This window comes from Balaenoptera acutorostrata, chromosome 21, assembly GCF_949987535.1.
Source record: "Balaenoptera acutorostrata chromosome 21, mBalAcu1.1, whole genome shotgun sequence".
Classification (NCBI taxonomy): Eukaryota; Metazoa; Chordata; class Mammalia; order Artiodactyla; family Balaenopteridae; genus Balaenoptera; species Balaenoptera acutorostrata.
The window spans coordinates 10,441,724-10,469,117 of NC_080084.1; the positions used below are offsets into that span (position 1 = coordinate 10,441,724).

A 27,394-nucleotide genomic window follows, 5' to 3' on the forward strand; every position below is an offset into this window, starting at 1 on the left:
ATTTAATCTGTTCTATCTCATTCAATCCTCACAAATAACAGTTCAGTTATTTCGGTTCTAATGTTATCTCTGTTTTGAAGATGAGGAAACCAAAGCCTAAAGGCTAAGGAAGGTGGTGATCTAGGGCTCATGCCTGCTGTGGGGCAATGCTCATGGCCGGTATTGATGGGCTACTTGCCTTTTAAAGAGCTAAGGTTGGGCTGGACATCAGGAAAGAGAGAACAAAATACTACGCATGGTCTCTGGTATCTCTAAAAGGACACGGGGCAGTATGAAGACAAAGCTGATGCTATAAATGCAATCTTAGTCACAGGTTTCACAGAGACAAAGTGGGAAGGGAAACTGTGTGGAAACTTATTTAGGCTTCAGTAGAGTCTGTAAGGGTTGAATTAGGCAGACCCAGAGGGAGGGTTTCTACGGAAGGGCTGATATTCCCAAAGAAGACAAACCTTTCTATTAGAATTGGTTTCCTCTCCTGACCCAGATCTATCAGACACTACTTGGAAATTTCTGCCTCTCCTTGGTTCACTGATTAGCGATCTACCCATGTCCACTTGAGTTTGTAAACACCCACTTTTCAAAATACTGAATGACTTAGTGTGGTTGCTGTGTTACTGGCCAGTCACAACATGAGTTCGTTGTATCTAAATCTTTTCTTTCTAATATCTAATCAAAACCGGTTTTCCTGAAGAAGTGGATTTTGATAGAGACAGAGAATAGTCAACAACTGTACAACAGTAAAATGGTCAGAACTCTCCTAAGCTCACCCAAAGTGGGGTGGCCACAGTAAAGAAACTGGAAGTGAGGGCAAAGGGGCTCCAAGAGGGTTTGGGAGGCATTTTTATTTATCACCACATTTTGCATAGGTGTAGGTCTAAGCTTATCACCCTGAAAAAAGTCAGAGGAAATATTCATCTTCCCCCTCTCGTATTACATGACCTCTCGATTTAAGGACGCAGAACGCTGGTGAACAGAACTAGTATTTGTCTATTTGCTCAATGAATACATATTTAACCACCATCTATTAAACAGAGTTTTGTGTGCTAGTCTGAGACCCAAACTGCTATTTATATGACGTTGCTTGTTGTTGCTTATTCTGTGGGAAAAGAAAGATACCAGGGATGCAATGAAATATTGGACTATAAGTTTCACGTAAGTTAGGGCTGTCTGTACTGCTTCGAGTACTAAGAATAGAAGATAGTAGTTTCTGAACTTACCAGAAAACCCACTAGTGGCCTGAAGATTACATCTTTAAAAGCACCAAGCCCACCATCAGCAAAACTATAAATAATCGTAGGCTGGTTTTGGAGTGTGCATGTAATACTATTAACACATCAAAAATGGATCACAAATAGCGCCTACCACACATATTACATTTTTTCCCCAATAATGCCTACTTGTCTCTATTAAGCCATCAAGTCTATTTTACCACTTGCGATTGTTACTCAGGACATGTGTTTGCTAATTTGCTAGCTGGAATATCTTTGCCTTACAAAAAGAAAAACAACAAAAAACCCCCCAAAACCAGAAAACAAAACCCACCCTATTCTGTAGTCCCAAGTGGGAGCAGTACCTGTCATATATCCCATTAACACTGGATTTCAAACAACTGAGCTGACCACTCCCTTGATGAAAAATCACAGAAATTCACTCACAAATAGCACTTATCTGTCAACGTGCATACGACCATCTCATCAGCAGTCTGGCTTTGATTAGTTTTTTTTAAGCTCTGTAGTTCATGAGAATCTGTCTTGCTTTTGAATTAAGAGGTGCAAGTGAATAAGTATCATCTTTACAGATGATCTGGATGGGAAACTATCACTATCTTTGACCTTCTTTAGGGGCTTTAAAGCATATTCAGGGATCCCCCAGCCATAGAGAGGGCTGATGGGTCCAGGTTACAGATGGACCAGGCCATCTGGACCAACTCTCCTTTTAGATGCCTGCTTTAGGCCATTTCCTTATTTATCATAGACAATAAAGGGATTAAAGAAAATGGGGAAAACATCAGTAAGTTAAATGATTTTGTTTGTATAGCTGTGTTAAAGAATGGTGGGAAAAGTCAGTGAAACTCAATGGCTGAAATTGCATTTAAGGATCTTCTGTGGGTTTTGATTATCCATGACTTGCTAATCCTCTCTTATCACAGAGAAGACAAGGGAAAGAATAAATGAAAGCATAAACATGGTTGGAGCATTTTATGTGTTATCACATATGCTATCTTTATAGTCTCGAAACACTTTTCAGATTGGAATCATGTTTTTGCAACAACTTTGCATCAACGGAACATAACATACACGCATATATTCACACACATGCACAATACCAACAACCAAGAACATATTCTTGAGAAATCTGAGACGTTATTTCTCACTCCATCGTGCATCCACACCTCTAGTCAGGCTACTCGGTACAAGGAAGGCTCCATGTTTTCCCCACGCGTTGCCCGTGTTACGTTCTCCACAGGAACTGAGATTCCCTTTCTCTTACCTTTCTCCAAATCCCACTTCCTACAGGAAACATTCTGGAACAATCCACCCAGCCCCCACTGACCTCTTCCTCTTTGATCTGCTGTCAGAATCATCAATGTAGCACTGGAAGGGATGCTGCCTCATTTGGCCTCTGATTTAATTTATCTGAATTCATCTTGTTTACCCAACTAGGTTGCATGGGGGTGGAAACATGATTTCTGCATCTAAGGGCACACCAGGCATAGTGCCTACTTAGCACACAGAGCTACTCAATACTTAGCTCTTTAACAACCATTTTAAAAAGAAAGAAAAATCTAGAAATCCCAATGCTAACCCCTAGCTGTTCTGTTGTCATTAAGAGTGAGGCAAAATTCCTGAAATTCCATAGAACCTTTCCTCCAAACAGATGTTAATCCTTTCCCTCCTTTCCCACAGATTATCCCACTCAGATTTCATAAAATCCTGGAATGGAAGGCAGGGAAGGGCAGAAAATATAATTCCTAGATTTTTGTATTCCTCTTAGAAAGCACACACATGAAGCGGTGGCACCTTTGGTGGCTCAGATATTTGACGCCTGCCTCACCTGCTGGACAGGTACAGCAAAACCTCCGTTAACCAGACCCATCGATCCAGAATCGTCAGTTAAACAGAAGCATGATCCTTCATGCATTAAAAGAAAGAGGTGAATTATAGCAAAAACAGGATCAAGGATTTACTTCAAAATCCACATCCTTGGAGGGCTCTGCGCCTACTACATATTCAGTCCAATCTTGTACACCTTCCTAGATATGATAATTGATCACTGAAATAATAAGGAACATTTAATGAATGCTTACTCTCAGTCAGGAATCAAGCAAAATGCTTTAAATACCTCATCTCACTCAGTCCTTACAAAGAACCTACAGAGTATTCATTACCATTATACTCATTTAAGATATCAAAACTGAGACACCTAGAAGTAATGCAAGCTACGCAAGATCGCACAGCTTAGGGAGGGCCAGCGTTCGCATGGAACATTGTGGGATGCCAGAGAAGACGATACAGTACTTACCCACTGCCAATCACAATTCTCAATCATGAAAGATTTTCCTGGTATTTTATAGCTACTAAATTGAAATGCTGCCAACACATGACAGAGTTATTCACAATAAGATTTGGGGTGACAGAAGTTTTAGATCAACCCTCTATTTAAAAATTATTCAATAAACAGATCACACTCTTCACCTCCAACCCTGCATTCTGCTTAATCGGGGTTATCTTGGAGTAGAGAGATGCAGGGAAAAGAGAGTAGGGGAGGAAGCATTTGTTGGCCCTATTTTGCAGATTTAAAAACCAAAAGCAATCTCATCAACAATTTGTTGGAAATAAGGCATGGATTAATAATAGAAAAAACATGGGGGAAGAGTTGAAATTTTGCCCTCACCCACATTTCCTGAGTGCCTGGAGGGTGATCTGAAAGAAAACTGGGTGCATAACCTCTGGCTGTCATAAGTATAAATTATTTCAGCAATGTTGTGGGAGGTATATTTGCTTAGTTCAGTCACATTGGGAGAAGTTGGGATGAATTCATGTTGGTGAGGAACAATTGTATTAGTCAGTATAGGAGCTGATACAGCAAATATTCCTGTTTAAGTCAAATTTTTATTGCCCAGTGATTCTTAGAAAAAAAACATAGAGGACCAGGGTTCTCTGTGTCTCTTACCTGGTGGTAAAGCTCAAGTTGCTAGCCATGCTCGTATGTGTCGCTGGGTAGGAGTCCTGTGTTTTGGGACCAGAGTGTTCCCTTCCGTTGTTTCTCATCACCATGACTGTTGCCCCTGCAATGTCATAGCCATCTTGGTGAGTTGGCATAATACCCCTTCATAAGGGATTTCTGGACTGTTCCTATTGGCTGAGAGAGCTCTAGCCCCTTGACTAGGGAGAGGCTGAGAATCCTCAGCTACAGACTAGTCCTAAGAGGATGGTTTGTAGAAAACTCTTTTAATTTCCTCCTACAGAGTTAGAGAGTGGGTGAAAATGATTGTGAGGATGTTAATACCATATGGTAACCTTAAAATAAGTACCTACTGAGTACTTTCTTACCCATTCTGCACCTTTCTAATCCATCATTCTTCCCATGTCATCCAGAAGTATAGCACTTGGGGAGCCTTTCGGCTGCCAGCAGTCTACAGCCACTACAGGACTCTAAGAAAAGATCACTATACAAGGCCCCTACTCCCTTCTGCAGATACTGGTCAGCCTGCAATTCATCCTCCTTGGATACTGCTTCTTTCTACTTCATTTTTCCTTCAAGGCTTCCTTTATTATTTATTTTAACTTTTGAAGAATCTTGATCTTACCTGGGATATGTCTCAAAACATTTGTGAATTTCCACATCTGGAAATAACACAAAAGCAGATAATCTTCTCATCTGCAAAATAGGGAGAAGACTAGGACCTCAAAGGGTGATTGTTGAGGATAAATGCAAGAATGTGTGAGCAACACTAAATGAGCAACACGAAGCTGCTTTGAGATGGAAAAAAGCTGACACCTGAGCCTCCTGCACCCATATGTTGACACTCCATCACGCCATTTTTATTCCAGAACAGAGATTTAACCTAGGAATCCTTTCAACGCACTTGGCTAGGAAGCCATCCTTGCTCAATAAGAATTGGCACTTGGTACTGTGATGAAAAGTAACATTCTAAAGGATGCTTTGGAAGTTAAATGCTTTTCTTTCACTATTCAAAAACCCTGCATTATCTGCTTGCCTGAACCTGATTGCCAGGTGATCAGAGATGGGAAGACTGCCTGGGAAGAAGTCACCGAGGAGATGGACAGAGTCAAAGAGAAGCCATCACTGCTACTCCTCTTCCTTTGCCCACCTAAGTGGAGAAAAGAGACATGACCTTTCCTCCTGTGTCAATTTCAGAATCTCTCTGTACTTAAGACTACTCAGAATGGGGAGTTCCTCTGGAACAAGCCTTTAAACCCACGCCGAGCCAGGTTTTGGACAATGGCAGACAGAAAGAGCCACAGCGACATCTTGGTATCCCTCTTCTTTTGATGTAACTCTTTCTAAGCCATTTTAATCTGCAGAAAATATCAATTGAGTCAAAACACACTTTTGGAAGAAGAGGGACATCCTTTGCATATGTGATTTGTCGGTTTAAATCAGCAGTAATTGCATCATACAGGTGTACTAAGAGCCAAGTATGGAATAAGATTGCTCCCTATCTGTAATCCTCAGAAGCCTTCACTTACATATGGAATTTTGATGGGGCTTTCAGGTTGATTGACGTTTCCTTATTTTGTGGTTACCTTTTGCCCTGGGGGGAACGGCTTGGGAAGGGAACTTCTGAAGAAAAATCTAAGCGAGGACTAGCGTGTTACCAACTGTCAGTCTTTAAAGGCTAGTCGGCTTAGTACTCGTGATAGAAACTGAGCTGTGGAATGCAAAAGGCAACATGCCTAAACTGGCTTGGGAACAATGGAACTTTCGGGAAGTCTCTGTTTTCTCAGAGCCTCATTCTCCAGCCAACAACATTTGCCAGGTATTAAGAAAAGGTGGGAGGGGACATGTGGGTGAGGTGAGTGCTAGGTATGAACCCTGAGAAATTTTTGCTCAATAAAGCTTTGAATCTTCCCTTGTGTCCTTCTTAATAAAATCTCTCCTGAAAACACATGAATGATCTGCATAATGTTGGAAGCGTTCATGATTATGGAAGTACGTCCATGGATACGGGGGTTGGAAGGCGCAGTCTCGTGGGGATGGGTGGAGGCTCTGGCTGTGTGCTGCTGGCTGCCCGAAGGGGAAAGAACTGGTCCACGTGATCTCTTTGGTTCCTTCAACTCTAAGTTCTATAATCCTAATGAATTTCGCAAAAAAGTCTGAAAGTGTCCTCTCTACCAGGTTGTAGAGAGGGCTGTTAAGAAAGTGCAACAATTACTGCCCTTTCTCCCAGTTTCTTTGCTGCTTCAAACATTTGGGAGAAAAACCAAAGAATAAAATAAAACTAGGAAGTAAAGTCCCCTTCTCTCAAGGCAGTAGATAAGCAATTGAAGTTTCTCTGATTTTACTCTAAGAGCATTTGATCATTTGATTTATTTATATTTTAATCTATTTAGCTACAGCTGACAGTGTCCAAGTAATTATGTTTTCATATTTTAGGCAAGGGAAAAATGATATGTATTTTTGCCTGACGCCCTAACCAGACTGTTAATGGCTTGCCATGGCTTACTATGACTTCTTCTCTATGGATATTCTAAAGAGGGTTTCCGAATAAAGCATTAGACATCAAAAAAGACATGGCATCTAAGACCTGTGGGTGACTGAAAAAAAAAAATTAAAGTCCTATGCACGGCCAGCATCTTGATTATCTTTCTCTTCTCTTCAAGAAGTGATTTCCTTGACAGCTACAGGCAACCATTTTCCTTTCCTGGCACACGTGATCGGATTGCATATTAAGACACGCCTCATACACGATTTCCATATGGAGAGCAATAATGCTACTCCTCTCTCTCTCCCTCAGGAAATCTTATCATAGTCCAAATGAGTGAAAATAATTCCTGCCTTATTTGGCTGATTCTGAATCTGCTCCAATTTACTAAGTAGCTCAATTGTTGCAAAATTTAGTATCTACCAGTCGTTGTGACACACCTAAGAAGTGATACCATGTATTCTGGATAAGAAACACTCCTCTCAGGAGCTGAAGAAGCAGCAGGACAAGAGATCAAGCCGATGCCTTCGTCTTGCAAAAGTAGGGACAACATTCATCCACCTGTTTATTTTTTTATTTACATATCTGTTCATGATCAGAACTTCAGGAAAATTCTTAGAGCCATGAAAGATGGCACGGATTGGCATGAAGAGAGGCTAGATCCAGGGAAACCTGCCAGGACGCTATTATAATCATCGGGATGAGAAATAAAGAGGGCCACGGCCAAAGTGGAGATGGACACCAAGGACTCGAGAAAATGAAGCCGCACCGCCAACGGTGGGACTGACTACAAGAACAATGGCAACTGTTGTGAATACAGGAATGCAAGATACTGGTGTATGGTCTTTGTAGACTATTACCAGGTTGTCTTCCTTTTTGTTGGAATTGGGTGGACATGTGGTCCCTGGCCCTGCTTTAGAGAAGAAGAGGCATTTAGGAACACCTCTGCTCTCTCTGCTACCTATAGCCATTGGTGCAGGAGGAGAGCCAAGCTAGAGAGCTGGCAGATTCACTGCGGGGGTTAGAGCCCAACCTTCCAGGTTAGGAATGCTCATCCCTAGGGAACACTGGCTGGGCTGACTCCCTTCTTAAAGAGGTCACTTAGTCTGGGATGCTGATGAAAAAAAATGACCCAAGGCCAAACCTAAAGAAAACTATGAAGTAGTTTAAAGTAGAATAAATTCAGGTTCAAACTATTCAAACTATTTCTTATCATTTCGGGGCCCATCCCTGACCTCTTTTCACGCCCTCTTTCCAATTTCCTCTTCATAATTCCCCTCTCATTTACACGTGACTCCATCACAAACATTAACATTTTAAGAAGGAACCTAAAGCGTTTCTCAGGGGTGAGGATTAGGAGAATTTGGACACAACTTTCCTAAGGCCACTCTCCCCTTGCCCACTCTCCACGCCATCACATACAGAGACCGGTGTGTGCTTCTCCCTGCCCTGGTAGAGGACCACTACTCTAAAATCTTAGGTGTTAGAGAATTCAGTGCTGAAATGGCAGGCAGTGAACTGTTGAGTTGGAGCTGGGAAAGTTTCTGCCCAGTAACTTATCTAATTACACATGATTCCTCCTGCTCTTAAGGCTGGCCCTACCATGCCTGGTCTTCATGCTCTGGATCCAAAACACATTGGGGAATGGGTTCAGATAAGTATAATCTACCAGGACTTCTCTGCCAATTCTTATTTCATCTGAATTTCATTGATGAGAAAAATAATGAGATTGTTTTTTGAGTTTGTGTTCCCATAGGTTCTATGATAATTACCATATAGGTAGTACTTACTATTTGCCAAGGAGTGTTCTTAATGCTTTCTATATGAATAGACTCAACCTGTATACTCTTTATGTACTAATATTCTCATTTAACCCTCTGAGATATGTAATATTATCACTAACATTTTACAGAAATCTGAAACACTCTGAGAGCTTAAATAGCTTGCCTAAGATCACACAGCTAAAAAGTAAGTGAGCAATGCAGAATCCAACATTTTTAACCACTGCACCCTGCTGCCTCTCTAAAATGATAGATTATGAACTTAAGGGGAGAACCTCTGGTATGGTTCTATTCAGGAAAAAAAAAAATGGAAGTGATCAAAGAAGAGGGATTATAAATCATAGAACATCAGAACTGAAAAGAGCCATAGCGGTGATGAGGACTGCTGAATTTCAAAAGGATGACACTGAGATCCCAGAAGGTGATGTGTTTTCTCTAAACCGCACCCAATCAGTGGCACTGCTGCCATCAGAATTCAAGCCTTCTGACTTCTCGCTGAGTACAGGAGGTGGAAGAAGTTGGTGGGACTGAGCAAGCTTAATTAACTCAACGAAGAGATAATTCTTTAAAGGGAGTGGACGGGGGATACATTCATCTGCCTCTGAAATGTAAAATATTCAACCTGGAATCTGAACTATCTCTAAGTCAGTAAATTTTCTATTCTGTCATCTACTGGTAAGTTCCTTAGTCCTTTTAGAAAGTTAATTCTCTGGGAGAATTTCCAAGACATTATCATGACTTTTAAATCTGTAAGGCCAAGTAGTCCCCTTCTACAATGATGTCCTCTTTGGCACATTTTTGGCTAGAACTAACTCTCCAGGTTCAAATTCACACACAAGTCCACTCCCTTGGCTACCAGACCCTGAGTGTTTCATGGTACTCTGCTGCCATCGTCTGGCAGAGTGAAGTAAGAACAGCTGGCTCACTCATAGCCTGCTATTTAAGAATCTTGGTACCAGATTAATTAGAGTTGTCCTGGACGTAGTAGAAGTGGTGATGGAGGATCAGTATGGAGCAAGAAGAAAAAAAAAATGATTCTATTATGAGAAGAATGAAAGGTTCCGGGGAAGATCAAATGCCAGATTATAAATTGAAAGTCTTACTGATTCCCTAGATACTATAAATTACCAGTTATAGAAGTGGGTGAAATTTGGCATATCTACAAATATGAATGCAGAGCCCTTTTCTTTAAACAAAAATCTTTCCATCTTTATACTAGACCAACTAACTTCCTGCTTTAAAATATTTATAACAAAAACACACTTAAAAGTCAGCTAAATGATTATTCAATTTATAAAAGTTTTTGTTTTATAAAATGACTGACAGCAGTGCATGCATATGAGTGTATAACTTATGTGCAAAAGTTTGATTTGTACACTGTGTTTACAGGGATATGTCTACTGCATGAAACAATGCTGAATTTTCATATGGGATAAAGATATGTGTAATGAGACGATACTCTTAATGTGTTATTTTTTTATTTCTTATTCACACCTCTTTAATGGGACATTTCTCCATTTAGTCAGCCTCACCCATTGCCTCAAGAATGATTCATATTGGGCCTCCCTGGTGGCGCAGTGGTTACGAATCCGCCTGCCAATGCAGGGGACACAGGTTTGAGCCCTGGTCCGGGAAGATCCCACATGCCGCGGAGCAACTAAGCCCGTGCGCCACAACTACTGAGCCCGCGAGCCACAACTACCGAGCCCACGTGCCTAGAGCCCGTGCTCTGCAACAAGAGAAGCCACCGCAACGAGAAGCCCGCACACCGCCACGAAGAGTAGCCCCTGCTCACCGCAACTAGAGAAAGCCCACGCACAGCAACAAAGACCCAACACAGCCAAAACTAAATAAATTACAAAAAAAGAATGATTCATATTGTTATGGAATGCAAAAGAGTCAATGTTTAACTTTTGAATCCCAAATAGGCTCTTGAAGCCCATTTAATTAACAGTATTCTTTAGAGTCAAGCGTTCCATTGCAAGCCCTCTAGGTAATAGGGATTTCAGGAAATGGCATAGGAATAGTTTCTTTCTATGCCCAAAACTGTCTTAGATTTTCACAAAAAAATTTAAAGAGTCAGAAAAAATAGATATGGTTAAGATAGAGCCTTTAGTTCGGAATGTGGGATGGAAGCATGAAAAGTTCCATGGACCTGCTTCTCCATGAAACAACAGTAACTAGTGAAAATTGAAACACACACACATACACACACATACAAGCCCAATTAAAATCTCTAGAAATTGTCCTACAGGCATGTAGCAAATGTAGACAATTTATTCAAAAAATTATACCAAACCTTAGGAGGAGCTACGAGAGCCACAGGCACTTGAGCCACAAATGGCTTCCTTTCCTCCAACCCCAACTAAGTGTGACAGAAGCTCCATTCTGGGTACGTGTGCCCGGCAATACAGAGCTACCCTTCCCTCCAGCTTCCAGGCGAGGGCTATGGTGTGTCTCGGGGAGGGGCAGGGCACCAGCATTTCTCATTCTCCCAGCCCCATGATGCAGAGGCTAAGTTTCAGGTGAGTACAACCAAGAGGATGGAGGCTCCCTTCCTCCACACAGCCCTCACTCATGGGGCAGAGGCCCTGCCCCAGCATCACAGGGTGAAAACCATGGAGCACTGAATAGCCTCATCCCAGCTCGCACCCAAGGCCAAGGTTTTACAGTGGGAGAGGCAAACCAAGACCAGAAGCTACCGCCACTGCCCAGAGACCCGCTCAAAAAGCAAATGTGTCAATTCCAGAGAGGTGGACGACCGTTTCTACCCCACAGCTCCTGGGCAGTGGCTCAGAGATCCTGCCCAGAGGGAGAGGCAGGCCAATACAATACAGAGCTCTGATAGTCTTCCCAAGGGAACTGGCTTTACTTGGAGTAGAGTGTGGAGAAGCTCAAGCCCAAGGATGTTCTTGAAAACAATAGTGATTTTGGTGGCAAATCATTAAGTGGATGCTGGTAGTTCCATGAGAGCAACAAGGTCAACCATGGGCCAGAATTTACCATAGTGAACCAGGAAAGAGACAGCTAATAAGTGCTCTCTCAGGGTCAGAACAAACCTCAGACTAGCCTCAGAAACTACTCCTGCAAAGGGGCTCAAATTTAATTGGATAATATTGTAAAGCAATATATGCCTCAGGGTATTGTCAAAAATAATAAGAGTCACTGGCAGCCAATGAGTGTAGCTTAAGAGCTGGGTGTGATACCAACAGAGGCAGAGAGCTTAACAGAGAGTCAGGAAAGGAGACAACTAAAAAGAGCCCAGTTAAAACCACTGTCATCCCAGGGTAACTATGTGCATCCCAAGGCTATACTCTCCGATGGGCAACACCAGAGGCTTCACACTGCAGGGGAAATAGAGTTCAATGAAATAGTCCAGCCAAGCCACTAACCCACTAACCCAACAAGAAACGACAGTACCACCCCTGGTGTCCAGAGTTGCTACAACAAAAAGTTTGTGCTTCAAATTATTTCAAGAAAATGAAAAGCCAAACCACAGGATGGGAGGAAATATTTGCAAATCACATATCTGATAAGGGACATGTATCTAGGATATTTAAAGACCTAATGCAACTTAATAATAGAAAGACAATAGCCCAATTTAAAAATGGGCAGAGGATTTGAATAGACATTTCTTCAAAGAAGATATACAAATGGCTAATAAGGTCCTTATTAAAAGATGCTCAACATCTGTAGCCATTAGGGAAATTAAGTTAAAAATCACAATAAGATACCACTTTACACTCATTAGAACAGCTATTATTTTTTTAAAAAAAGGAAAATAATAAGTGTTGGTTAGCATGTGGAGAAATGGCAACCCTTGTTCTTGTGCACTGCTGGTAGGAATGTAAAATGATGCAGCTGCTGTGTAAAACACTATGGTGGTTCCTCAAAAAATTAGACATAGACTTAATTCTACTTCTAGATGTATACACAAAAATTAAAAGAGGAACTCAAACAGATATCTCTGTGCCAATATTCATAGCAACATTATCCACAATATCCAAAAGTTGGAGACAATCCAAGTGTCCATCGATAGATGAATGAGTAAACAAAAGGAAGTGTATCCACACAATGGAGCATTATTCACCCATGGAAAGAAGTGAGGTATTGATACATGCTACAACATGGCTATGTGAAAGGAGCCAGATGCAGAAGGCCACGTACTGTATCACCCCCTCTTTATGACATGACAAGAAGAGGCAAATCTGTAGAGGCAGAAAGTAGGCTAGTGGCTGCCAGGGAGAGGAGGACGGGGAATGACTGCTGCTGGGTATGGAGCTTCCTTTTGAGGTATGGAAATGTCCTAAGATTGATTGTGGTGATGGTTGCGTACATCTGCTGATATACTAAAACCCACTGAATTGCTGGACCCTTTAAAAGGATTTGGTATTTACTTCATAGTTTTTGAATTATATCTCGATAAAGCTATCAACCAAAAATGACAGAGCCTGGACCCCTGAGAAAACACTTAGTCCCTCCCAACCAACACACACACCTGGTGTCTCAGGAAGGTGAGAGGTGGTGAGACAAGGAACATAGGATAATTTTATGGTGCGTGAGGGGAGAAAATCCATAGGAAACCCCTCTTCACATGGATCCTGGTGGGCGCACTTAGAGCAGTATTTAGTAACAGTGCAAGATGACTAGAGAAGACTAGTCAGTCATCTCAGTGCAAGATGACGAGAGAAGACTAGTCAGTCATCTCAGTGCAAGATGACTAGAGAAGACTAGTCAGTCATCTCAGTGCAAGATGACAAGAGAAGACTAGTCAGTCGTCTCAGTGCAAGATGACGAGAGAAGACTAGTCAGTCGTCTCAGTGCAAGATGACTAGAGAAGACTAGTCAGTCATCTCAGTGCAAGATGACTAGAGAAGACTAGTCAGTCATCTCAGTGCAAGATGACTAGAGAAGACTAGTCAGTCGTCTCAGTGCAAGATGACGAGAGAAGACTAGTCAGTCGTCTCAGTGCAAGATGACGAGAGAAGACTAGTCAGTCGTCTCAATGCAAGATGACGAGAGAAGAGCTGACGGCGGCGCGTGTGTGTTTAAGCAGAAGACGGCCTGAGGGCACGACCTAGGTTCCCACATCCTGACATGCACACCTACGAATGTGGGGAGACTGACAAATCCCACAGAGCAGAGAGACCGAAATAACATATGGAACAAAAAGACTAGGAGTAAAGGAAAAGGGGACTTTGTAGACCTCAAGACCAGAGGCTAAAAACTACAATGAGGCACCACCTCACACGGGTCAGAACGGCCGTCATCAAAAAGCCTACAAACAATAACTGCTGGAGAGGGTGTGGAGAAAAGGGAACCCTCCTGCACTGTTGGTGGGAATGTAAATTGGTGCAGCCACTATGGAGAACAGTATGGAGGTTCCTCAGAAAGTAAACATAGTTACCATAGGATCCAGCAATCCCAATCCTGGGCATGTATCCAGAGAAAACCATAATTCAGAAAGATACCTGCACCCCAATGTTCATTGCAGCATTATTTACAATAGCCAAGACATGGAAGCAACCTAAATGTCTATTGACAGATGACTGGATAAAGAAGATGTGGTACATATATACAATGGAATACTACTCAGCCATAAAAAAAACCCCAAATAATGCCATTTGTAGCAACATGGAAGGACCTAGAGATTGTCATACTAAGTGAAGTAAGTCAGACAGAGAAAGACAAGTATTTTATGATATCACTTATATGTGGAATCTAAAGAAATGATACAAATGAACTTATTTACAAAACAGAAACAGACTCAGAGACATAGAAAACAAACTTATGGTTACCAAAGGGGAAAGGTGGGGGGGATAAATTAGGAGTTTGGGAGTAACATATACACACAACTATATATAAAATTGATAAACGAGGACCTACTATATAGCACAGGGAACTATACTCAATATTCTGTAATAATCTATATGGGAAAATAATCTGAAAAAATATATCTATGTGCGTGTGTGTATATATATATATATATACACACACACACACACGCACATATATATATAACTAAATCACTCTGCTGTACACCTGAACCTAACACAGCATTGTAAATCAACTACACTTCAACAAAAAATAAATAAATTTTTTTAAAAAAGAAAATTCTATCTGAAAAAAAAGACCAGAGGCAATGGCAGGGACGATGGATTTCAGTAACAAACGACAGTACGTGACCTAAATCCAGGAGGAACAGAGTCACTGGTTGCCAATGCAGAGGTCACAGAAGTTGACACTTACAGACCTCAGGAACCAGTAAGGAGGACTCTCATGAAAGGATGCCTGGCTGTCCACTATGAGAATACCATATGGTTAGGCAAGTTTTCTCCTGCATTTAGACAGAATACTACTGGGGAGAACAGAAGAAAAGAACCTTAGAGAGAAGGAGAGCCCTGATAGGAAATTCAAATTCTGAATTAAGTTTAAACCCTAAAACACTGGGATTTTACCCAAAAAATCTTAACATACCTGGAAGAGACTAAGTTTCAAACCAGAAGTGATTAAGTTATCATGAATGCTCGAGATCAACTTTTCTCTTCCTGCTTTAAGTGGTAAGGGTTGTTGGTGAGCTATCGAGTTCAGCTTGAGCAAAGGGGGAAAGTTTCATTTCTTCATCACTATGCCAGAATGAGTACATTTTAAGCTCCCTACAATCCATTAAGGAACAGACTACTCAAGGAACAGTTTTGTTCGCAACACTAGAAGAAATGATAATTATGCTGGTGATAGAGGGGTTAGCTAACGCTACAGTGGCAATCATATTGCAATATAAATGTATCAAATCATGTTGTACACCTTAAACTCATACAATGTTGTATGTCAAAGACATCCCAATAAAATTTAAAAAAAATAGAAATGGTCATGAGGGGGTATCCTTATACCCAACGAAGCAGTCAGATACAGGCTGAACTTTTAGACTGAAGGTGGGAAGACCTGCGTGACGTAGAGAAAAAGCAAGAGGCTAATCATCAGCATGTCTGGAATTGACTTGGAAGGTGCCTCCAGCTGGCTATGTGACTTTGGACAAAATTACTGAATCTCTTTCGGAGCTCATTTGCATGGCCTGTGAAGGGGTTGAACTAGCGAACTAGTAAGGTTTCTTCCAGCTCTAAAAGACTGATTCTCAGGTCTTGGATGCCCAGTGGGGAAGTATCTGCCACTTCTTGGCCAAGTTCAAGTGGACACTGTCTTTTAGGAGATAGAGTCCCTCCCCTTTCCTTGGCCACGCCCCCAGAAGCTGGGCTGAGGACAGCCAGACAGAAAGCGCAGTTACCTGTCCTGTGCCGAGGATTCTTGCTTTTGCAGCTACATTTTCCAATTAGCTCAGGAGTATACACATCACTATGACAGACGGCACAGTAAAAGAAGGCTCTGGACAATGAAAGCAAATCAAGAATGACTTATGTGAGGCTTCACACTAAAGAAACACGGGGCTGACTCAGTCTGCCTGCCATTAAGTTGTATTCGCTTTAGGACTTTCTCCCCGTTAAAGTAATAAACAAAAATTTACCTTTTGACATCCTTTGCAGACTCAGCAATAAAGAATCCTAGTGTGTTCTTACGGAGCTTAACTTGAGCAGGTGGATTTAGTATCAGCCCACTGGAAACAGAAAATAATAATACAGTAATTTTCCCCTCCAATTTCTGGGGCAATATCTGTTTTTACCAAAGGATTCTCTAAGTTGCAGAGTTAATAGGACTCAATCCCTTTTGACTGCCAAAATTTACTGTAGAAAATGTGAATCTGACTGCATTTAATTCATCGACTGCTGCTGAATATACTGAGGGGGGCCAGGTCACAACCCAACTGCTGAGCTGCGTACAATCCCTGGGCTGTGTCCTGCATCAGAAACGGTCAAAGCAGTTCAGATGCAGGAGGCCTTGCTGATGGAAGCTATCCAAGGCCAAACAGGCCAAGGCCTCACAGTTGCTAGTCTTACGGTCATCCTAGTGGTGTACATCCTTAGGCTATTTGTCCTTTAAAATTAAATTCATCTAATTAACTAGCTGGATTCAAAAGTTCCTTTTATTTGCCTATACAATTTTTGAACTTGTTTATCTCTGACTTCACTTTTGTGCATCTTGACTGCAAGATTTTTGAGAGCAGGAACCACGTGAATTGTTTCTATTTCTACACTACTTGAATATTGATTGTCTATTTTACTATGGTTTTGTGTGTTTGAAAACGCTGCCTTATGAACTTCATCCGTGATGTTTTTTGATAGGGTGCTCCATTATGACTATCTGAGCTCCTCACGTTTCTCCCTGCTGGTCAGGATCTCCCGTTTTCATTTCCTTTCATTCAGACCTCCAGCACGGTGAGGTCTTACAACCCTATACCTCCCCTCGCTTCGTGTGTGCGTGGTCAAAGTACTCCTTTCCTCCTTTAAAACACACCTCTCCTTTCGTATTCACATTGGAAAGAGGTCAAGTCTTCCTTTGGGCAAAGCTTAGTCGGTTGTTAGGATATTCCAAAGTAACGTGCAGGCGTGAGAGCCTTACAAAAACAAAAGAGCTTGTCCAACAAGAGGTCTTCAGCTCTGTGCCAAGAGCAAAAGATGCTGAAGAGCTGAGGTCAAGCAGATGATTGCACGAGACATCGTGTGGCACTTTCTGACTGACGGACACTCACATGTCCCTGCAATCACTGCTTTTAACTTTGAAAAGGAAAGGACACGGATTTGTGCCTCCCCCGCCCCAGTATCATCGGTTGATGTTCACTACCTAACACGCGTATGTTTAAGTTGTATCTTCATACCTCCTTTTTTAAAGGCAGGGTCCTCTGAGCTCACGTTAAATGCTTAGTTGTGAAGACACTGTCATAATAATCTCTCTGGTTGCATTTGAAAGAAGAGGTGAACATCTTTCAAAGAAGTTATTGCTGGATCCTCCCCCCGCCAACCCTTCATGAATCACGGCCAGCTGCTCTATTAGAGAACGCGGGCCACTGGAACTAACTCAGAACATTCTCTGACTGGGGTCAGATCCAGCTTCGCCTCTTACCAGGTGACAGATGATTCCCTAAGACAGATCCTGAGGATTATCCAGAGCTTTTGCACATCTTAGCGTCTAGTCAGGCGCATCAATTAGAAGAAAAAATAAAAGGTGAGAAAAAATAGGTTTTCCCCTAGGTTTTCAATACACTTGCCTGAAGCCCAGCTTTGAGATGCCCTATTTTCCTTCCGTGTACAGTGACTGTGGTGGATTTAGCACAGCCTGGTGATCAGAAGTGCTCCCAGAGTAAGTTCACATTCTCACTTGGCCCCTGGGTGTGCTGCAAGCTTGGGGAAATTATTTAACTTTTCTTGGCTTCTCCTCTGTAAAAATGGGGCTAATTTTACCCTTCCTACAGCATTGTTGGGAGGATTTGGGAGTTAATGTAAGTGAAGTGCCTAAAGCAGTGTCAGTCATGAAGTAGCAATCATGTAAGACTGCTATTACCAATATCTTTGCCAAATCAGGATTTAACTCTTTTGATGCATCTGACTCTTTGATGAGAAACCAAAATTAAATCTCTGTTGGAGCAGCTGCCTCTTTTATTGGAGGTAGATGTATGCTAGGTAGTAAATAGCACCAGAACTTCTTGAATATATGTAGAACTTAGTTGCTTATTCACGTTTCTGGTCCACAATGTCCTGACAGTCATTCTAATAAAGTTTATAGAAATCTAGGATGTTAAATGTGGAAAGGATATTAAGAGCATTTGGTATAACCGTTTCTGAATGCCAGTGAATAAAATGACTATATCATGGGGACTCAAAAAAATTCATAGATTTTGGTTTTATAAAGTCAGAAGTGAGGTTTTGAATTCTATGTCTTTCAAACTTTGCAAATAATTCCGATGCATAACCCAGGTCATTGAAGGCCAAAGATGTTAAAACCTGATCAAGTTCTGGGCTGGTCTGAAACCCAAACTACCTGGCTCGTGAGGCTAAGACACCATCCTCTTTACTCTCACCTATTTCCAGTAGAAAGGGCACTTGTACATGGGTTTCGATTTCGAGATTTCCATGAGCACGGCAGAATTGTTAAGTAAGATTCAGCCAGCCAGATGGTACTATTCTTTACTCTCCTTAAGCACTTGCTCTGTACTGTATCCCACTGACCCCTTTTGCTCAGATACCTTCTACATCCTCTCTAACTGACACACTGTTTCTTCTTTCTAGTCTGTTATATACTTTGTAGTCCCTCTGATATCATTCAAAATTATTGAATTTTGACTGTTTCCCTATGATTTTAGGGTTCCTGGTAATGTCAGTCTTTGAGCTGGAAGGGGTCTTAGGGATTAATTAATGTGACTCCCTCCTTTTACAGGTGATGGACACTTCTCTACGGCCACTGGGCTGGCAAATCATAATCAGGATCAGAATCTAGCCTATTGATTCCAATTTAATTCAAGGTAGTTTTTCACTAAAAAACACACAAAAGCCATCATAAGTGTTTCTTGTTCCCCATCCCACTTAAGCCTCACTTTTTATTTTTCAGCATCTTTTATCTCTATATCATTGTGGCTGATTCTGGATTTTCTTTTTTATTATATGATAACTTCTCTTACTTCTTATATTATTCAGTACGCATTTTCAGGAAATGCTGATGGTCTGATAAGGTTACCTCTTTCCTTTATCAACAGCACACTTTGCCCAGCAGGCCAAATTCCCATTTTTCCATATTTTGTGGATTAGTTTCTAAGGCTAGACTTTGTGGGAACATTTTTATCACAAATAATTCTATTTCATGGTATGGTTTCATGGTCAAGACTTACAAGATCTGGTAATATACTGAGGAACAGATCTGAGAAGGTGACCATTTCTTCTGTCTCCTGATCATGAGACACAACTGGGGCAAGGCCATAGGAACAAAGGCAGAGCTCCTGCCCACCCACTAGGGTAACCATCCTAACCTCAGTCATTAGAGACAGTATTAAATGCACCACAGCAGCCTGGGTGCCTTGAGAGCCTGAGGCCGGCTCTCAACAAATAGCAAAAAGCTTAGTTACGGCTGTATGTTTGGAAGAATCTTAATCATAAAGATTCTCCTCAAAGACTCTGAAGCGATTTGAAGTCTCATTGGTACCAGTAACCGTGACACACGGACTTGTGTTCGATGGCTATCAGCATGAGGTGCATCTTCACGAAGCAGAGCCTGGGAAGGAAGACAAGCAATGGTGAGGCAAGAGAGGACAGCAGAGCACCAGGTCACAACAATATGACGGACACTCTATGCTCTTTGCCTGGGAGGACACCACCCCCTCCGCAGGGAGAGCCCCTCAAATATGGAATGTTCACTTGAAAGTGAATCTATCCTGGAGTAACGCAGAGCCAGTGCACCAACTGGGACAGAGGTGAACCTGTCCCACACAGACTGTAAACCTCCAGGCTGCAGACACTCAGACTTATTCATCCTTATACCTTCTGTGTTTTGTCACTGAGCCTGGTCTACAGTGAGCCCTTTGTGAACACTGGGGAAAGAATGCATTGCACGAAAATGAGGAAAGTGTTTCCCTTAACTTACCGGCAAACATCAGGAAAGCTCATTCCAGCAAAGTCATCAGAGAGGCGTTGAGTCAGGATTTTGTTCCTCAGGCCGCTAAAGAAATGCTTCTGCCAGGGCTCTTTAGGGCAGATCTGTAACACACAGTCAGACCACATGAGGCACAGTGATGTGGGAAATGGGATATTCAATATACAAATTGTGTATTCTGCTCAGCACCAAACCAGTACCCACTGCATTCAGGTCCCAGAAAGGAGATTTGTCCTCATGCTTAACTAGAGAAATGTCAAAGGAAGAACAAAAACTCTAACATACATCTCAACTACTTCCAGAATGAAGTAGGAGCGTCACGACTTAGTTCCTCCCCAGATGGCATCCACGCCTCCTGCTGGAAATAAATTCTTCTTCCAATAATTTCAGCAAGGTAGACTGAACCAGGAACAATAAGTCCTGTTTGAGTCAGGAACAGTAAGATGGGAAGAATAATGTGGAATCTAACTCGTCTCCCCCTAGATATGGCTGTTTAAGATTTGTTTAAAGAACATGTTAGTTTTCTACTCACTGACTAACCATATACCACAAAGATGAAAATATTCATGACTTCTGCTCAGTATCGGAACCCTTCTTGGTTTAAATAAACTCAAAAAGCCATCCTGATCAATGGAAATGAGCACGTAAAAATCAAGGGCAGTGGTACGCTTCTAGAGAAATGGGGGATGTGACAAAAGGATTTCTCTCAAAAAGAGCTAAATGTTGTCTAACTGGGGGGCGGGGGGGCAGATGCTGCTGAGTAACTCATCTCTGACATCCGTGTGAGACCCCCAGGGATTCTGTTTTGCTCTACTTGCATCCTCCTCATCCTCCTCCATCCGCAGCCATGAGAATCACCACCACACTGCTCTGACCGGGCACGACTGGCCCCTTAAAGCCCAGAATCTCCAATGAAAGCCTGGAATTCCTAGGAACTCAGAAACACCATGGCAGTGGAGAGTAAAGGCCAGCTCAGAAACACTCCTCAGATGGCCATCTTGTGGTTTAGGAAGAACAAAACAAAAACAAACACACAACAAAAAAATTCTGCCCTGCTGATAAAAAGGACCACCTCTTTCCAATACACCTCATCACCGTCTCAAGATACAGCTGACTCTCCTGCATTTTCCCCCTTTCTTAAAGTCCTCTCCCTGTGCAGTTCAAGTCACTAAGTCCTCGTGACCAAAGAAACTGGCTTAGTGCTGCTAATCCAAATGTTCCAGGTTTTGCAAGAGGGTAAAAAATAACCTTAGAGATGAAGATGTCCTGAGTCAGTTTTTTTTTTTTTTTTTGCAGTAAAGACTTATTTTATTTATTTATTTATTTTAACATCTTTATCATATAATTGCTTTACAATGGTGTGTTAGTTTCTGCTGTATAACAAAGTGAATCAGCTATACGTATACATATATCCCCATATCCCCTCCCACTTGCGTCTCCCTCCCACCCTCCCTATCCCACCCCTCTAGGTGGTCACAAAGCATCCAGCTGATCTCCCTGTGCTATGCAGCTGCTTCCCACTAGCTATCTATTTTACGTTTGGTAGTGTATATATGTCCATGCCACTCTCTCACTTCGTCCCAGCTTACCCTTCCCCCTCCCCGTGTCATCAAGTCCATTCTCTACGTCTGCGTCTTTACTCCTGTCCTGCCCCTAGGTTCTTCAGAACCATTTTTTTTTTTTTTTTTAGATTCCATATATATGTGTTAGCATACGGTATTTTTCTCTTTCTGACTTACTTCACTCTGTATGACAGACTCTAGAAAAAACTAAAAATAGAACTACCATATGACCCAGCAATCCCACTACTGGGCATATACCTTGAGAAAACCATAATTCAAAAAGAGTCATGTACCACAATGTTCATTGCAGCACTATTTACAATAGCCAGGACATGGAAGCAACCTAAGTGTCCGTCAACAGATGAATGGATAAAGAAGATGTGGCACATATATGCAACGGAATATCACTCAGCCATAAAAAGAAACGAAATTGAGTTACTTGTAGTGAGGTGGATGGACCTGAGTCAGTTTTTTTAAAATCAGAAAGGGAAACAGGATGACAAGATGGATTCTGGATTTGGATAGTAGAATCGGGAGCATGAATAAATCAGCTAGATTAGATCTAATCTAAATTTAAACTGAAGGCAATTCTCTGTGCCTAGAACCAACTGGAGATGCTCCTCAGACTACGATTTCTCACCATATAATCAATATAGATCAACAGAGTCGAATACGTGGCATTGACCCAAGGCCTTCTAATCTGACTGCCCAGAAGTTTACAAATATTCATTCAATACCTGGAAAAAATCAGGTTATGAGTAGATTAGCAAGTCTTATTTCACAGATGCAGAAACTGACAAGAGAAAGTTTAAGTGCCTAATCCGAGCAAAATTGGACATAAGACACTAGCACCCTGATCGTTAAACCTAAGTTAATAGGTTTAAGTAACTAAATTAATTTTAGTTAATTAATTCAATTAATTACAGAATCTAAATCACCAGAGCAGAGTACAACATGAAAAAATCTTGCCCTGTTTAGAATTTCTGAAAGAGTTTCAGACTTCACTCCCCCCGACCAAAAAATTATCATGACCACAAATCTCTCTTAATTCCTATCTTCCAAAAGCCACCTTATGAATATTGACAGGTGACCATCATCACTGAGGAGGTTCCAACTTTAGATAAACAAACAATCAAAAAAAAACCCCCAAAACCCAACAAACAACAACAGCAATAAAACCACAACAGGGCAGGTTGTACATCTCTTACCTTCTATATTTCCATGAAGGAGACAAAGTTTTCATATAGAGTTCACACTCTATTTTCTCTAGACGCAGAGATTAAAAATCACAATCCTCACAACACATATTGCAGTTATCCTGCACTTTCTAAGCTTACAACACACAGGCAATGTCCTCACAAGCCATTTCCTGGGCTACCCACAGTGACCACTAAGCGAAGGTTAAAGCATGTTTGCTGTATCATCACCAAGGCTCATTCCTACTGCCTGATGGTCAATTTTATTTCTCTGTATTTGGCATCTCCTCACATTCACAGGGGGAATTACTAGAGAATGCTGTGGTTTCCAGTTAGCATTTTGCTGACCAGAGTATCTCTTGAATCTTATACGTCTTTTGCTTTTCCTTAACGGCACCAAGGAAGGGATCAGAAAAGGTGTACAGATTTTTTTAAATTTAATGGACAAAGGAAATAAAGTGCAAAGAGAAGCCAAGAAGAAAACTGGGTATAAGAAGAGGCAAATGTGGATGCATAATTAAATGGAGAGAAAGGTGACCCTCTGGAGAGGCTTTGGACAATAGGATACCAGGCCCAGCTGAGGGTTAGAACATCTTTCCCAGAGCATTTCACAGGGATGGCATTTGGAAGGCATACTATGTGCTATAGTATTTCATCCCAGTAGTCCATTTAGCCATTTATTTTGTCTCAAACAAAGGTATCAAAAGACCTGATGTAGAAGACTGGGAGAAGATATCTAACAGCCAGAGGCACAGGGCATAGTGGTGAGACTGTAAGTCAGACAATTCTACATCTGCTACTCACTAACTTACTGTTAGTTAGCGGCCATGACTGGGATACTACCTTGAAATATCAAGGGAAACACTATGTACTTAAAATGCATGACACACAGTAGGCATTCAACATGTGGCTATTATTATTATGACTGCATAGAATATCCCAAAATAACCTGGAAAATTAGATTTTAATATTATTTGTATTATTATTTCTCTTTGATGAATATAATTTATTATTATGTCAATTACTTGGTATTTAACATATATTTAAATGTATGATTTCTCCACTAATAACATAACCATTATTTATATTTCTACCTTCAATAACTCAAAGTGCTTCTACATTTATGAATACATTTACTATCATAACGTCATGGATTGCCGGGAGGAAGCAGGGTTATGATTTCTATTTTGCAGGTAAATATTCTTAGGCAACAATAAGATAAACAACTTCTTCAAGGTCAGTGTGGTACTTGGGACTTCAATCTAGATGTCTCAATCCCTTCCCAGCTCAAGTAGAAGTCAAATCTCATTTCTTGGGGCCTTCTTGCTTCCCTCAATTTTTATTTTCTATTTCTGATACTAATTTATGAGGACATGGGGATAGAGCCAAGATTCAACATCAGTTTACAAGGTTACCTTCTTGTTTTGCTCAACAAATAGAGATGTTAGAAAGGTACACAAGCCTGGCACCAAACAGCCTTGGGCGATAAATCCAAGCTTTAATTCAGCAAAGCAGATGATGTTGTCTCCAGTATTCCAGTTCCAGCTGGGGATCTTTGGCAGAAAAACCTGTTTCATGGTGGAAAGTAGTAGAAACAGACTTGTGGATACAGAGAACAAACTAGTGGTTACCAGTGAGGAGAGGGAAAGAGGGAGGGGCAAGACAGGGGAAGGGGATTAGGAGACACAAACTACTATGTATAAAGTAAATAAGCAACAAGGACATAATGTACAGCACAGGGAAATACAGCCATTATTTTGTAATAACTTAAATGGAGTATAATCTATAAAAATATTGAATCACTACATTGTACACCTGAAACTAATACGATATTGTAAATCAACTGTACTTCAGTAAAAGAAAAGAAAGTCAAATATTAGAAATATACCTCAAGAAAGTTCCCCGAATTTGCAATCATTTTGTTTGCTTGTTTTATGTTTTTGAAATATAATTAACGTATAACATTATATTAGTTTCAGGTGTACAATGTTCAATATTTGTATATATTGTCAAATGATGACCACAATAAGTCCAGTTAACATCCATCACTACTGTAATTACAAGTTATTTTTTCTTGTGATGGGAACTTTGAAATTCTATTCCCTTAGCAACATTTAAATATAAAATAAAGTATTATTAACTATAGTCACCATGACTCTTTTATACTAGAAATTTATACCTTTTGTCCCCGTTCCCCCATTTTGCCCACCCCCACCTCTGGCAACCACCAACCTGTTCTGTGAATCTATGAGCTCAGGGTTTCTTTTTTTGTTGTTATTCAACATATGAATGAGATCATATGGTATTTGTTTTTCTCTGTCTGACTCATTTCACTTAGCATTATGCCCTTAAGGTCCACTCGTGTTGTTGCAAATGGCAAGATTTTATTTTTTTTTATACTTTTTGAGGAGACTGTGTATTCTGGTGCTTTTGAATGCAATGTTCTGTATTTGTCTAAGTCATGAGGTGTAATATGTTGTCTAAGGCCAATGTTTCCTTATTGATTTTTTTTATCTGGATGATCTATCCATTGAAGAAAGTAGGGTATTAAAGTCCCCAACTATTATTGTATTGCTGTCTATTTCTCCGTTTAGATTTGTTAACATTTGCTTTATAAATTTAGGTCCTCCTATGCTGGTGTTATAAATATTTACAAATGTTATATCCTCTTGCGGGATTGACCCTTTTGATAATGTAATGCCCTTCTTTTTCTCTTATTACAGTCTTTGTTTTAAAGTCTATTTTGTCTAAGTATAGCTTACCCAGATTTCTTTTGCTTTCCATTGGCATGGAATACATTTTTCCATCCCCTCACTTTCAGTCTGTGTGTGTCCTTATATCTAAGTTTCTTGTAGGCAGCGTATAGATGGGTCTTATTTTTTTGTCTATTCAGCCACTCTATGTCTTTTGATTAGAAAATTTAGTCCATTTATATTTAAAGTAATTATTGGTAAGTATGTATTTACTGCCATTTGTCAAGTGTTTTCTGAAAGTTTTATAATTCCACTGTTCCTTTCTTCTCCTCTTGCTCTCTTCATCTTTGATTTGATGACTTTCTGTAGCAGTAGGCTTAGATTTCTTTCTCTTTATCTTATTTACTAAAAATTTTTGCTTTGTGGTTACCATGAAGCTTACATAAAACAACCTACAAGTCTCTTTTAAGTTGATAATAACTTAAGTTTGATCACATCAAAAGCTCTGTATTTTTATCCCCACAACCCAAGTTTTGTTTTTGATATTACAATTTACATCTTTTTATTTTATGTATCATTTTACAAATTATTGTAGTTACTTACTATTTTTGTCTTTTAATCGTCATACTAGCTTTGTAAGTGATTAATCCATCACCTTTACAACATTAGAATATTTGGAATTTTACTATATATTTACCTTTACCAGTGAGACTTATACTTTCATATGTTTACCTTTTACTAATTACCCCTTTCATTATAGCTTAAAGAAGTTCCTTTAACATTTCTTGTAAGGTTTGTCTATTGGTGATGAACTCCTTTAACTTTTGCTTGTCTGGAAACCTCTTTATCATTCCTTTGATTCTGAATGACAACTTTGCCGGGTAAAGTATCCTTGGTTGGCAGTTTTGTTTTGTTTTTTTTCTTTTAGCGCTTTGAATATATTGTGGCACTGCCTTCTGGCCTGCAAAGTTTCTGTTGAAAATCTGCTGATAATCTTATGGGAGTTCCCTTATATGTAACAAGTTGTTTTTCTCTCGCTGCTTTTAAAATTCTCTCCTTGTCCTCAACTTTTGACACTTTAATTAGAATGTGCTTGATATGGGTCTCTGGGTTACTTTTATTTGGAACTTTCTGGGCTTTGTGGATCTGAATATCTGTTTAGGAAAGTTGACAGCCATTATTTCTTCAAGTCAGTTCTCTACCCCTTTCTCTCTCCCTTCTCCTGGGACTCCTATAATGTGAATGTTGGTCCACTTGATGTTGTCCCATAAGTCCCTTTAAGCTATCTTCACTCTTTTTCATTCTTTTTTCTTTCTGCTGCTCTGATTATGTGAGGTCTACACTATCCTGTTTTCAGGTTTGCTGATCCTTTCTTCTACTTCCTCTGGTCTGCTGTTGAACCTCTCTATTATGTTTTTTTTTTTTTCAGTTCAGTTATTGTATTCCTCAGCACTGTGACTTCTATTTGGTACTTTTTAATATTTTCTATCTCTCTGTCAAAATTTTCACTTTGTTCATCCATTCTTCTCCTGAGCTCAGTGAGCATCTTTATGACTGTTACTTTAAACTCTCTATCAGAAAAGTAACTTATATCCTTTTCATTAAGGTCTTTTTCTGAGGTTTTGTCTTGTTCTTTTGTTTGGAAGATATTCCTCTGTTTCTTCCTTTTATTTGACTCTCTGTGTTGGTTTCTGTGCATTAGACAAAAAAGCCACCTCCCCCTGCCTTGAATGAGTGGACTTGTGCAGTAGATGAATCTTACTGTTCAACCCTGCCCTAGCCCTTGGTTGTTTCTCAAACCCTTGTCATTGTCCAATCTGCCTACTTTATTTTTAGTGGCTCCCAGTACTTAAGGGTGTGCCAAGACCTGTCCATGTCCCAAAGGGGAGGATCTCAGTCAGCACCTAAATTCAGAATGACTGGACTCCAGACCATCAGGCAATAGCTTTTAAAGTATGTAAAC

At 40.6% G+C, this 27,394-nt stretch overlaps 1 protein-coding gene across 1 annotated transcript in view; it reads right to left on the minus strand.

Moving 5' to 3' along the window:
• KCNU1 (potassium calcium-activated channel subfamily U member 1) overlaps positions 1 to 27,394 on the minus strand; it is a 135,178-nt gene that overhangs the window by 63,911 nt on the left and 43,873 nt on the right. Inside the window, exons 14-19 of the mRNA XM_007170105.2 lie at positions 24,154 to 24,306; positions 19,972 to 20,084; positions 19,534 to 19,602; positions 15,971 to 16,060; positions 15,734 to 15,831; positions 4,174 to 4,288 (exon numbers count right to left, since the gene is read on the minus strand). Coding sequence (XP_007170167.1) covers positions 4,174 to 4,288; positions 15,734 to 15,831; positions 15,971 to 16,060; positions 19,534 to 19,602; positions 19,972 to 20,084; positions 24,154 to 24,306 — 638 coding nt within the window. The remainder of the gene's footprint in view (positions 1 to 4,173; positions 4,289 to 15,733; positions 15,832 to 15,970; positions 16,061 to 19,533; positions 19,603 to 19,971; positions 20,085 to 24,153; positions 24,307 to 27,394) is intronic.